The sequence below is a fragment of the Pongo abelii genome, chromosome 1 (genome assembly GCF_028885655.2).
Source record: "Pongo abelii isolate AG06213 chromosome 1, NHGRI_mPonAbe1-v2.0_pri, whole genome shotgun sequence".
NCBI lineage: Eukaryota > Metazoa > Chordata > Mammalia > Primates > Hominidae > Pongo > Pongo abelii.
The window spans coordinates 185,865,974-185,879,550 of NC_071985.2; the positions used below are offsets into that span (position 1 = coordinate 185,865,974).

The 13,577-nt window shown below is 52.2% G+C and overlaps 1 protein-coding gene and 1 long non-coding RNA gene across 2 annotated transcripts in view; one reads left to right on the forward strand and one right to left on the reverse strand.

The window, feature by feature from the left end:
• Window positions 1–2,135: 2,135 nt before the first annotated feature.
• Window positions 2,136–3,754, reverse strand: FOXE3 (forkhead box E3). The gene has a single exon (XM_024233373.2). It carries the CDS (start codon window positions 3,752–3,754, stop codon window positions 2,798–2,800), a length of 957 nt encoding a protein of 318 aa, XP_024089141.2. The 3' UTR covers window positions 2,136–2,797.
• A 1,812-nt stretch (window positions 3,755–5,566) lies between these two features.
• Window positions 5,567–13,577, forward strand: part of LOC129050984 (uncharacterized) — a 30,307-nt gene continuing 22,296 nt past the window's right edge. The window contains exons 1-3 of the long non-coding RNA XR_008514914.2: window positions 5,567–6,664; window positions 11,618–11,773; window positions 12,535–12,632. This is a non-coding gene — a long non-coding RNA (uncharacterized LOC129050984). The remainder of the gene's footprint in view (window positions 6,665–11,617; window positions 11,774–12,534; window positions 12,633–13,577) is intronic.

The window sequence follows — 13,577 nt, forward strand, 5'->3', positions numbered from 1 at the left end:
GAAGTGTTCCAAGATCCTGGGACCCAGACCTGCCGGGTAGTAGAAAGAATTGAATTCATAGCTCAGGAAGCAGTTCCTGGCTTCAGGAGAGCGAGAAGAGTCCTTTCCTTCCCTGGGATTTCTTAGACTAGGAAGGAATTTAGCAACAGATGCTCTGAGGCAGGAGGAGGGGCTATAATACTGTTTGGAGCAAAAGCAAGTTTGCATTTTGATCTTTACGGAGCTCTACTTCCTAGAGAATCAAGGGCCGGATCTTTCGCTACCTGCTGGGCCTAGGGAGGGGCAGTTTACTAAACTTAGAAGTTGGGAAATAGCCTCCACCTTCACCTCTTTCACCCTTTCTATAGGTCACTATGAGGATTGCCAGTGGATAAGAAGGTGCCAAAGTACTGTCCACTCAGTCATTATTCTGTAAGTCAGGCACAGTATCAGACAGCAGGGATTCATGCCCTTGAGCAGTCAAAATATGTTAAGTGAAGGACTGCTGTGCATCAGGCAAATCAGATCTGACCCTTGCTCAAAGGGGCTAATAGCTGGTGGAGGGGGTCTATCCAGGTCACTTCCTACCATACTGTGTAAACCTACTGCCCTACCCTCAAAGAGGGCCTTCCTGGTCTTCTCAGATTTTCATACTTTCTCTTCTATGGGCGGCCCATCGTCCACCCTCATCTTCCATCACCACTCCAGAGCTTCAAACTCTGGTATCCAAGAGAGGCACATCCTGCACGTCCTGCATGCAAATCACACTCATCCTGGGTTCAAGACACACTGACTCCCTCCCCCATCTTCTCGTACCCCTAATTCAGGCTCAACTAGACTGGGAGCCCTGGAGTAGGGGAGCTTGAAAAAGCCTGATGCTTAGCATTTGGGTCAGCACCAGACAGCAGGACAGGGTCAAAGGCTAACTCCCTCCCTCACACCTCAGAGTCTCTGCTCAGTGCTACCCTGTCCTTGGTGCTGGGGACAGTCAGGAATCAGCTCAGGTCCCTTCTGCCCTATCTTACAATTCAGCAGGGGAGGTAAGACAGGGGGCATAGCCAATGGTGCAGTGCCTGGAAGTTCAGAGTGAGTGGGGTGTGGTTCTGTGGCCTGGCCTCACTCTTTATAGTAGAGAGCTGTAATCCTTTAGGCTGAGCCCCTTGCCTGAGGCCAGCGCCTTTCCTCCAGAATACTATGCATACTAGTCACTTGGGAATTTTGCTAAAATGCAGAATCTGATGATTCAGTGAGTCTGAGTGGGGCCAAGATCCTGCATTTCTATTTACTTATTTATTTAAATGAGGTCTCACTACGTTAGGCCATGCTGATCCCAAACTCCTGGCCTAAACCGATCCTCCTGCCTTGGCCTCCCAAAATGCTGGGACTACAGGCATGAGCCAGCACATCCTGCCAGATTCGGCATTTCTAACAAGCTCCCAGGTGATGTTGTAGGTCTGTGGACCACACTTTGAGTCCAAGGCTGTAGAGCACTTATCTTGTTTCTCTAAGCGTTGATGGTTGGATTAATGACTATTCCCACTGGCCCACAACCTCCATGAGGCAGGGATTTTGCCCATTCATTCAGTAATATTTCCCCAGTGCCTAGCACAGGCTCGGCACATTAACTAACTGGAGGAGTGAATCAACGGCCAGTGCTCCTTTATCCATGGGAGCTGGGAATAATCCCAGAGAGCAGACAACCTGCTGCTCAGATACATTCACGCAAGTGTGTACACACACATGCCCAGCCCATCTCGTCTCTACCGGGCTGAGATGCAGGAGATGGCATTTGACTAGGCCTACTATGTGCACAGCTATGGCTGAATCACTTCCTTTTTAAAACAAAATTGTGTTAGCCACTAACCCTGCTGGAGAATCACTTCCTAATCCCATTTCATGAACTTCTGATTGATGTCTCACAAGGAGGTTCACCCCATGTGGCAACCCAAGATCTAGAATAAAGCTCACCCGTCTCCCCAGACCACTCCCCCCAAGTCACCAGCCAGCACACCAAGCCCAGAAAAAAGTTTCTTTCTTTTTAATTAAACCAGCTTTAATTAAAAATAATAATAACCCAGTAAGTCCTAAGTTTTCCAGGGGGTGGGGCAGACCTAAAGGCCCACCAACTCCCCTTTCAGTCAGGAGCCCTGGTGCTGCCTGTCTCTGAAATCTCCAAGAAGTGTCCTCAGGGCGTGAAGAAGGCAGCCAGGTGTGTCTACGTGAAAGGGGGGCTCTCTCCCAGGAAGAAGCTGAGGGCAGACAGGTAAGTGGAGGTGGGGGGCAAACTTGTGGGGAAATGAAGGGACGCTAGCAAGTAAGTCATGAACCCAGGAGTCTGACCTCTATAAAGTGTCGGAAAAACATGAGAAGGCTGATGAAGTACAGTCGGCGGAGGAGGCGGCTTGGGATCACAGATCTGGCTTCCAAAGGCTTGGAACTCACCAGGAAACCTGGGGTATGGACTCACTGGAGGCGAGTCAGCTCCGGGGCAAGGGACCCACAGACAGCGCTGGGGTGGGGGACGCCGCAAAGCTGGGGGCGCTCACAAGCGGAGGGAGAAGAAATGAGAGGCTGGCAGGTCAAAGGGGACGCTTCTGTCCGGTGGCGAGATGGTGGGAGCCTCCCCAGGGATCGGGGTCGGAGAAGGATGTAGCAGGAGTCTGAGTCCAGGAGGCCACGACGAGGGGCGCAGGGTGTGCTCCAAGCCACGGTGGGGGGCAGAGGTGGGGCGCTCGAGGGCGGCGCCCCTCGAGCACCGGGGCACAGGTCGGTGCCCGGGGGCACAGGTCGCACAGGTGACTGCCCGCGCGGTGCAGGCTCACAGGTAGCGCTCCAGTCCCGACGCGAAGCCCGGCTGCCTCAGGTAGGCCTCCCCCGGGCTGAGCGGGCCGAGAGCGGCTGCCGGCCCGGCCAAGGCCAGGAGGGGCTCAGCGGGCAGCGGGCTGGGGCCGGGGCGCGTTGCGGGCAGTACCAGGCGGTCGGGGACCTGCGAGTAGAGTGGCGGGGAGGCGGCGGCAGCGCAGGGCGGGAAGGCGGCGGCTGCGTCGGGCGCGGCGCAGCAGGGCGGCTCGGGGGCGCCCAGCCCCGCCAGCTCCGGCTGCAGGCTCACCAGGCTGTCGACGCTGAACAGGCGCGCGGGCGGCGCGGGGCCCGGGCCGGCATGGGGCTGCGGCGCCAGCAGCGCGGGGCCGGGCGCGGGCGTGTAGGGCGCGTAGGGGAAGGGGAGCGGCGGCCCAGGCGCGGCGGCCGCGTGCGCGGGCAGCTCGGCGCGCTTGAAGCGCTTGCGGCGCCGCAGGAAGCTGCCGTTGTCGAACATGTCGGCGGCCGCGGGATCCAGCGTCCAGTAGTTGCCCTTGCCCGGGTTGCCCGGCTCGCGGGGCACCTTGACGAAGCAGTCGTTGAGCGTGAGGTTGTGGCGGATGCTGTTCTGCCACTTGCGCGGGCTGTCGCGGTAGAAGGCAAAGCGCTCGGTGATGAAGCGGTAGATGGCGGCCAGCGTGAGGCGGCGGCCGGGGGCGTGCGCCAGAGCCATGGCGATGAGCGCGATGTACGAGTAGGGCGGCTTCCCGCGCTGCAGGGGCCGCCGCCGCCGCCGCCCCGGGCCGGGCGCGGGCGTGGGGGCCGCCTCCCCGCGGCCAGCCGCCGCCTCTTCTGGCTCCCGCCCTGGCTCGGCTCCTGCGAGCGGCGACGGCGGCGGCCCCGACGGCGCGACCGCTGGCAGGGCAGGGAAGCCAGAGAACACGGCAGGCGGATCCATGTCGCTGCGCCCCGCCATCGGCTGCGCGCCTCTGCCCGCGCGGCTCCGGGACCGCAGGGGCCGCCGACCCGCTTTTTATGGACACGGCCCCCCCCCAACCACCGCCGGGAGAGAGGGCTCAGGCCTTCCCTGCTGGCCAGCGCCTCCCCTCTAATTTCCTCTCCCAGCCCCCTTACTCTGTTCACGGTACCCTCCTCCATTTCGCCCCTCCCTTTCTGCCTTTGGATCAGTTTTTCCCAGACCCAGACTCACCCCTTCCCCATCTCGGTTAGATCAACCCCTGGCCCCATCCCACTGTATTTGGTCAGTCCCCTTCCCTTTCCACCCCTCCTTCTATCCCCTCTCCTTTGGATCATTCCCAATCACAAATCCACCCATTCACTCTCCCAGCCCCCTCCCCATTTTGCTCCTCCCAGTAGTCGGTCCCCCCATCCTTCTCCTGGCCTTCCATCCCCAGCTGGGACAGAGATGAAGGCCGCCTTGCCAGCCTTCAGTATCCTGATGGGGAGGCGTCAGGCCAACTCACAGACATTAGGGAACCTGGGCCAAGGTAATGAAGCAGCGGGGCAGGGCAGAGCCAGGCCGGTTTTGTCTCTGGGAGGATGTTTGACTGCTCCAGATCAGGGTCACCGTCTGGCCTCTCTGCCACCCCCATCCCCCATACCCCTGTCCTGCCCTCCCCCCAGGCCTTGAGAGCATTCTCTGAAAAAACAGAATCGTGGAAAGTGGTGCGGCCGCTTTAAATGAAGAGCCCCCAGGAAATCCACAACTTGGAGCTGCCTTTCTGGCTGCCTCCTCTCCACACCCCCCTGTTAAAGAAAACAGCTTTTCTTCACATACACACACACACACACACACACACTACAAAATGTAGGCTTCCACAGACTGGGGGTCTGAAAGAGCCGCCTTCTGACCCAGAAACACCACACTCACATCTCACTGGGGATGGGGGGTCTTTGGCAGTGTTTGTTAAAAACTCAGTCTGAGAAGTTCCACCCACAACTGGCATCCAGGGGGATGCAGCACCCAGCCTATTTTGGGAAACTTCTTCTCCAAAGAGACAGGAGAGACCCATCCCCAGCTCCAAGGGGACCACAGGGTGAAGGAGCCTTGTCTTAAAGTGGGTTGTCTTGGGGACAGGCAGATCAAGAGACTTGGACATGGAACAGGGCTGGAAGGACAGTGAGCCCACTGAGGTGCCTGAGGTGCTGTTTAAGGAGAGCTCAGTCTCAGGGCCTTACAAGTGCAGTCAGCACTTGAGAGCCAGGGCCTCCTTACGTTTGGGGCATCTCACTTGCCCCATCCTAGTCCCCCAGCCATGCTATAGAGTGTCCCTAGGTATAGGTGATCAAAGCTAGTTACAGCAGGCCTGTAAACTCTAAACTCAAAATCCAGTTCAAAATCCAAACTCAAAGCATGGAGCTCAAGGGCCCCTCTCTCAGCTCCAGTCTCAGCTGATGACATCACAGCCACCATTACTGAGCATTTTGTATTTGGTAAACACTTTATGTACATTATTGCACTTAAGTTTGGGCACCCCGTGAAGTGAGTACTGTTATTATTCCTGTTTTGCAAATGAGGAAACTAAGGTTCTGAGAGGTTAAGTGGTTTCCCTGACTTCACACAGCTAGTACTAAGTGGTAGAGCTGGAATTAAATGTGAAGTTCAAAGCTCTAGCACCCCACTCTTCTAAGAATGCCATCCTTTAAGGCTGAGCTGAGACATTAGAAATAATTAGAGTATTTCCAGCTCCCACAACTTCAGCTGCCAAAGTAGATTCTTAGCTTCTCTCCTCACTTCCTGGTCAGCATATCTAGGTGCCCACTGGGCATAACCACATGGATATTTCAAGGTATCTCAAACCCAAATGTCCTAAATGAAATGCATCTCTTCCTCTACCCAGTACATCCTCCAGCCCTGGCTGGCTCTCCTTCCAGCATTCCATATCTCAGCAAATGGACCTCTCCCCTTTCCTTCCCACCACCACCAACAGATGAAAGTGTGGTTATCGTCATCTTGGGCTCCTTCCTCCCCACTCACTCTCCACATTCAGGCAAGCGCCAAGTCCCGTCAATTCCACATGGATCCCAGATCCATCCCTCCTTCAGTTCTCCTGGCCTCAGTTCAGCCTTCATTGCTCACCAAGTACTTCTGGACCAGTCCCTTAGCAAGTGCTCCGGGCAAGACAGAGATGAAGACTCGAAATCTGGTGGAGAGACAGACAACTGCCAGTTATGATAGAGGTGGCCAGAGGGGCTACAGAAGCAGAGAGGAAGGAGATGACACTTGGAGATCTAGAGACAATCCCTAACCCACAACAATGAAGACTCAGCTCAGTTTATATTCTAGCAGGTCCTGCCTCAGAACCCTCTTCAACCTCACCACCCTGCATTCTTTTTTTTTTTTTTTTTTTTGAGACATAGTCTTGCTGTGTCACCCAGGCTGGAGTGCAGTGGGGCTATCTTGGCTCACTGCAGCCTCCAACTCCCAGGTTCAAGCGATTCTCCTGCCTCAGCCTCCAAGTAGCTAGGACTACAGGTGCCGGCCACCATGCCCGGCTAATTTTTGTATTTTTAGTAGAGACGGAGTTGCATCATCTTGGCCAGGCTGCTCTTGAACTCGTGACCCCAGGTGATCCACCTGTCTCGGCCTCCCAAAGTGCTGGGATTACAGGCATGAGCCACCGCACCGGCCCCACCCTGCATTCTACTGCCTGAAGGTAGGCCATATGGAACACAAGACGGTGCAGTCACAATGCCCAGCTCACCAAAGAAGAAGGCAGGACAAGCCACTGCAGCATCGGGAAATCTAGCTTCAAGAGCAGAGTGACCTGGGGCCAGTTCTCATTTGAGCCTCAGTGAGCCTCGGTTTCCTCAAACGGAATAATGGAAGCCCCCTCTCAGCATTTTGAGAGCCAAATGAGATCAGGTATGAAAGTGCCTGGCCCACAATGGCACTTAGCAAGAGGTGCTTTCTTTTCCTACTACACAATGGCATAATCAGTATTAAACCAGGGGAAGGAGAGAGGCAGGACCAGAGAAGTTATTTCAGCACCTGCATATTTTCAAGCAGGTGCAACATAATCCTGCAGCTAGACTCAAGTGCAGACCAGAGCTGACAAGGTCTCATCCACTGCCTTTCCCACCTTCCCTTAGTGATAGAGCCCCTCCAAAGCACCCACCACAGCCTCCATCTCACACCTCCAGGCAGTGTGGGGGTTGAGGGAAAAGTGGCTTTTATTACCACCCGTGGCTACGTGCAGTTTCCTTGTACTTTCAGTTTTCTGGTCAATGTGTACAGCCTAGGACATAGTACATGTTCAATAAATGAAACTGAATGTGTGGTTGGCTATGCTAATCCTGGGAAGGGTGGGGGTGGGGAACTAGGCCAAAGGGGTGAGAACCCAGACTTTTCCAGTTCTTTATGCCTGTCTGGCCCCCTCCATTGGGCCTGCTTCCCGGAGCTGGAGCCGAGCAGGCCAGTGTCAGGGGGCGGCCCAAGGGCTAATCCGTGTTTTCAGCGTGGCTGGGCCCTCTTTTCACAGGCCCTGGGCCGGACGTGATGCGGCTGAGCATCCGGGCATAAGATGGCCAGTGAAGGCGGCCCCTTTCTCATGGGCCTGGATTCCAGGCGGCCCAGCGTCTGAGTGGAGCCCCTGGGGCGGGAGGAACACAGTGGCTGGGCTGGGCAGTCCTTTGTCTGACCACACTGGGTGGATATTCGGGCTGGCAGGAGGGATTAATGGCCAGGGATTGGCCCTGGGGCCGGCCTTCCCACTGCCCTTTGGAGGCCAAAGGCCCAGGTCAGGGCACACAGTGTCGATGACTCTCTAGATAGGAGTGGAAATTCCCACCCTTGTCCAAAGCTGTTAGCACTAGCCCCCAAGACTCCCTGCCCCCAGCCCCAGCTCTGCAAAGGCACCACTAGCCAAGACAGACCTTGAGGCAAGGAACATGGGGTAAGGGCCAGGGCTTCCCAACTACTCTGCCTAGGAGAGAGGGCTGAAGCAGAAAGCCCTTTCAGTTCCTTGGCCCAAGATACCCATCCTCATGATTGCCCTTCAGAGCTCTGGGAAGAAAGAGCCATGTTAACTCAGTGAGTGCCCAAGGGACCAGCCTGAGGCTCCTGAAGGCTTCCTGGAATGTTCCTCAAACACCTCTAGTTTGAGGCCATCCCAGAGTCATTTGTATCTAAAGCCCTGCATCACAGCTTCCACCAATCTCAGAGCCCAGAGGCTGCAGAAGGGGCTCTGGAGCCAAGGAAATCTCAGATTCCCCAACACCATCTCTTGCCACTCAGAGGTCCTGAAGGCTGCTGCAGGGCTTCCTCCCTCTTACGCCCAAAACTAGAGCTGCCCAGAATACTTCTTGTTCCTCAGAAGCCCAAGGCAGGCAGTTTCCCACTGGCTGGGGGGTATCCTGGGACCCTCCTCTGGCAAGGCCTTTTCTGACCAGGCTGCTCCTGAACTAGGGATGACAGCCACAGCCACGTCCTTACCAGCAGGGTCTGACTCCAGAGGGCCTGAGCCAGGCTCAGGAAAGGTAGCAAGTTCAGGCCTGACTCTGGAGACAGCATCAGGGAATAACCCAGGAGGAGGATGCCCCCTTTGTGATTCTTTATTCCTCATGCTCTTTCATTCAGCAAATTCCAGTCATCTGTGTCCAGGCTGCCCTGGGTGCTGGATCCTATGGTGAGTCAGACTGTTCTCTGCCTTCACTGTGCTCAGGAGGAAGCAGTCTCTGAACTTCCCCCATAAAAGGTTGTTGGTGTATGGTGTGGGTAGAGTAGGGACTGCAGGAAGAAGAGACCTCACCCTGTCTGGCAAAGTGGGGAATGCATCCCAGAAAGGGTAAAGCTCTAGACGGCAAAGTGGGGAATGCATCCCAGAAAGGGTAAAGCTCCAGACGGCCAAGTGAGGAAGGCCCCAAACTGGATTAGGGGCTCAATCTCTGTGGCTCCATAACATCTCCATCACTGCGCTTACCTTATCATGTTATAATTGTTCCTTCATGTGTCTGTCTGCCCCATTCGACTTTGTATGCATTGAGGGCACATACCATGTCTCACTCAACTTTGGATCCCTAGTACTTAGTATAGTGACTGGGAGAAGTTAATGAGTAATAAATATGTATCAGATGGGTGGAAGGTTGATGGCCGAATACCAGGTGGAGACAACCTTGGGTGCAAGATCTGAAGGCAAGTGTGTATTGTCCATTCTGGGATGTGCAAGACTTTTTAGGAAGTGTTTTTCTTAGAGTTACGCAAGTTATATGTGAAGTTCTTAGAACACTGCCTGGTACATTTCAGTGCTGTGTAACTGTTAGCTGTTGTTGTTGCTACTATTATTCACTGTGGCTGGTGTAGACTGCCAAGGGACTGAGACAGGAATGTAAATGGGCTTAGATTGGAGATGACTTTGTGTGCTGGACCAAGTAGGACCTTTCTAGAGACAGGGAGTCTGAAATTTTTCTACCCGGGGAGTGACATGATCAGATGTCTCATTTAGGTCGCTCAGTCTATCAGGGGATGGGCTAAAGAGGGAAGAGGCTAGAGGCTAAGAGACCAGATAGAAGGCTGACCATGTGATGAGATGTGAACTAAGGCTATGGCTCTGAGCCACATCAGACACTTCGCTCCCCTTCACTCAAGACGGGGATGGAGAGAGAACCTTCAGCCATCCATCTCAGATGGTGGCTTAAACATCGACCTGTCACACAGTCCAGAAACTGGCCATCATCCTTTCCTTTCTCTCCCTCTCCAACCACCTCCAGTCACCAAGACCTGTTGGTTCTCAGAAAGTTCTGTTGAATCCATTCTCTTCACTGAAGACTGCAGCAGCCTCCTGGCTGGTCTCCCTGCCTCCTCCTCGGATTCCTTCACTCAGCAGCTAGAGCAATGCTTCATCTGTGGCCCCTGCTTAAACACCTCCAGTGGCTCCCTGTCACTCTCAGGGCTCAGGACCCATCATCAGCATAGCTGGCAGGCACCACACGACTGGCCAGTGAACCCCTCCTTCCTCATTTCTCACTGCCCTCCCTGTTCCCTGATTCCCTGCAACACACACATTCTATACTGAGCCAAGTAAGTGCCAAGTCTCCTCCCACTCTGTGTTTTTGCTAATCAAAATTACAACAACCCGACTGGCCAGCGTTAGATACAAATACTGTCTCGTGTATTTGTCTAACTAGCCCTTCCATCTCCAAGACCTTTATAGCAATAAGTCTCATCTTTCCCTCTGAAAAACTCCATTTCCACGTTGTCAAACAAAAAAGCAAATGAAAACCCGGAGAGTTTTCCCATCCAAAGGTAGAGAGGGAACTAATTACTTCTCCCACTGGCCCCTCTGCCAGCAGGGCCCTTTCTTCCCTGACCTGCCTGGTGTACTCCTGCTTGTCCCTTGAGAACCACTCACAGAAGATAACCATTTCATCTGCTAGAAAACATTTCCCAATTTCTTGCTCCTTCTCCAGGCACCTCTGGCCTGACTGTACCCAGAGAAACTGGATCACATGCTCCATGCCTGCCTCCCCAGCGGAATGGGAGCAATTCCTCCTTGGAACCTATGATAGGCTGCAGAGGGACACGGCTCAGTGAGCATTTGTTGAGTGCCTGACTGACTATCTTGCTGAATGAATAAGTGAATGAATGAATGACCACACCTGTCTGGAAAGGTAAAAGGTCTGTGTGCTGGCTTCCAGCTAGGAATCTGCCTCATGCCCTCACTGCCACTGCTCAGCTCTGTGGCCCTGGGCCAAGACCCCCCATGTGGGCCTTGCTTCAGCAGGGTCCAGGCTCAGCTCTGGCTCCAACAATGCTGGCTCAGCCCTGAGGGTGTAATTCCAGCCGCTCCTAAACCACACACAAGGCATCTGAAGTATGTTCCGTGTCATTTCAAGCTGTCAGCGTTCTGACATCCACCTCGCCCCCGCACCCTAGGCAATCTCAGTGCTCTCAGGCCTTCCTGCTTCTCATTTCCAGGGAAGCCGAAGGGGAGTGGTGCTGTCAGCAGGCTGCCAGAGCCAAGGGAACCCAAGCTGGAGAAGAATGAGTTTGAATCCACCATTCATGTGCTGTGTGACCCAATGCAAGTTACACATTTCCTGTGGCCCATGTTAGGGACATAAGCCCCTCATACTTGAAGGACTCTGAGATGATCTGGGCCGCTTAGCTAAAGGCATCTGGAAACCATGTGGCACCCAGTGCTGTCTGTAAACTACATGCACAGTGCGTCTCTCACATACAGTCTGAATGTTTTTCAAATGGATGTAGATGCTGCTGTGATTGATAAATACAACCACATTTAAAAGTGTGGCAGTTGTTTTTATTTTTGTTGTGATTTTTGGTCCATCAATGGATACTAAAAGCACAACTACTATCACATGAGGTAACTGGGAGGTGTTTTCTTAATCCCCATTCTTAAACTATTGCTAGAATCCAATATGTCTTCTTTACAGTTTTGGACATGGAGGTCCAGAAAGGGAAGGGGCTTGTCTAAAGTCCTGAAGCAAGTCAGTGCAAAGCCTAGGACTGTAACCACACTGCACTCAACCCTTCCTCCAGCCACCACCCAGCTCTTTCTTCTCTGCATTTATTCAACAGTATTTATTCAGCACCTGACTTGTGGCAGACTATGCTAGGCACCAGGGAGCCAAAAATGAAGACCAAGGATTCTTACTCTCAGGAGATGACATTTGGGGGAGGATGGTGGTTATGCAGGGAGGGACACATTAAACAGATTTGTCCTAAGTGTTAAGAGAAGCCATTGAAGAACCTCAGTGAGAAAGTGGTATAAAGCTCCTGTTGATTGAAGAACTTGAGTGAGAAAGTGGTAATAACTCGGCAAGCTGCTCATATGTGTCTGGCCTCTCCACTTGCTCTTAGCTCCTGAGGGCAAAGCCTGGGCCTCATCCTCTTGTGGATCCAGGAGAGCAGTCGCTGAAGAGAAAGAGGAAGAAAAGGAGTGGCTAGGAAAGAAAGTTTATTTCCACTGCAGGAAGCACTGCCTCCCATCTGAGAAATGTCCCAAGCAGGAATCAGGTAATAAGACTCTTTGAAAAATCATCTGGCTGGGTGATCTGGGGCAATCATCTTGACCATCATGAGCATCAGTTTCTCCTTTAGAGAACTGGGAGAGGATGTTTTTGTTCTTTAGCAACATTCACCTCCCACAAAATGTCAAGTCTCTATCACCTCAGAAAAGCCCCAGCCTGGGGGCTAAATGGGGAGGGGTTAAGAAGAGAGAGGGAGGAAAGGGAGATATGGGTAGCTAGAAAGACAAGGACTGGTGATCTGGAGCCAGTTCCAACTGGCTTGTGAGACTATGCATCTCATCCCAACACTGCTTTTGGTGACATCATGGTCGTAGTTTGAAATTGGCCACAGTGGGAGTGTTTACACCACAGAAATTGACAAATGCTACCAATCAGAGTGCCCCCCACCAGCCAGAAATCTAGCTGTTAAACATTCACCAGCCCGCCACTTGGCAAGACTGCAATGATTAAAATAATAAAGATCAGACAAGGCTGAGACTCCCATCTGGTTCAGTCAGCAAGCTCCAGGAAGGGAAGGTCTAGCAGGTGGGACCACCAGGCGAAGGGGCATACACATTTACTTCTCCTCTCCCTGGGACCCCTTAGGCTCACACTCACGGAACTCAGTGTCTGTGCCAAGCACTAGGCCAGAGTCTTACATAATTTATGTAATCCTTTAAGCAGCTCTGTGAATCAGGCCTGACTCTCCCTATTATATCCTGACTTCTAAAGGAGACATATGATTTGATTCAGTAATTCCCCTTCTAGGAATTCATCCTGAGGGGATGTGCCGAGTGATGTACGTTCAAAGATGCTCATCACTGTGTTATTTATCATAGAGGAGAAATTGAACCTAATATTCCTGGGTAAGTTTGGATCTATTCCTTGGAACATTAGGAGAACATTAAAAGAGCTATTTTTGAGGAATTTTTAATGAAGCGAGAAAATGTTCATGATATAATATTAACTATAAAAAGGGTATAAGTTATACAGCATGATTCCAATGTTCATATACATATATATTCACACATATACACACATATGTACATCGAAAAAGAAAATACACTAAAATATCAACAGTTTTATCTCTGGGTGATGGATTTGGGGTGATGTTTATTGTTTCTTTATCTTCTTAGGAATTTAAACTATGAACATTATTCACCATGTTGTGCTCTTGTGACACGTGCACTTTGCTATATATATGTTAATACTTCAACAGATTTTTAAAATATATCCCTAGTTAATATACAAAAAGCCAATAACAATGCTTGCTTCAGGCCGGGCACAGTGGCTCATGCCTGTAATCTCAGCACTTTGGGAGGCCGAGGCGGATGGATCACAAGGTCAGGAGTTCAAGACCAGCCTGGCCAACATAGTGAAACCTCGTCTCTACTAAAAATATAAAAATTAGCTGGGCATGGTGGCGCACACCTGCAGTCCCAGCTACTCAGGAGGCTGAGGCAGGAGAATCACTTGAACCCGGGAGGCACAGGTTGCAGTGAGCCGAGATCGTGCCACTGCACTCTAGCTTGGGCGACAGAGCAAGACTTTGTCCCAAAAAAAACAAAAAACAAAAGCAGTGGTTGCTTCATGAGGAGAGAACTGTGTGGCTATGAAACAGGAAGGAGAGGGAGACTTTAACTCTTTACTATTTGCATCTTTTGAATTTGGAATCATGTGAATTACATAACCTACTCAAAAATTATTTAATTACATTTTCAAAAAAAAAAACTACAAGAATGCATACATCCTTTAACTAGGAAAAAATGTTAATTTCAAAAACCATCCCCAGTTTACAGATGAGAGAACAG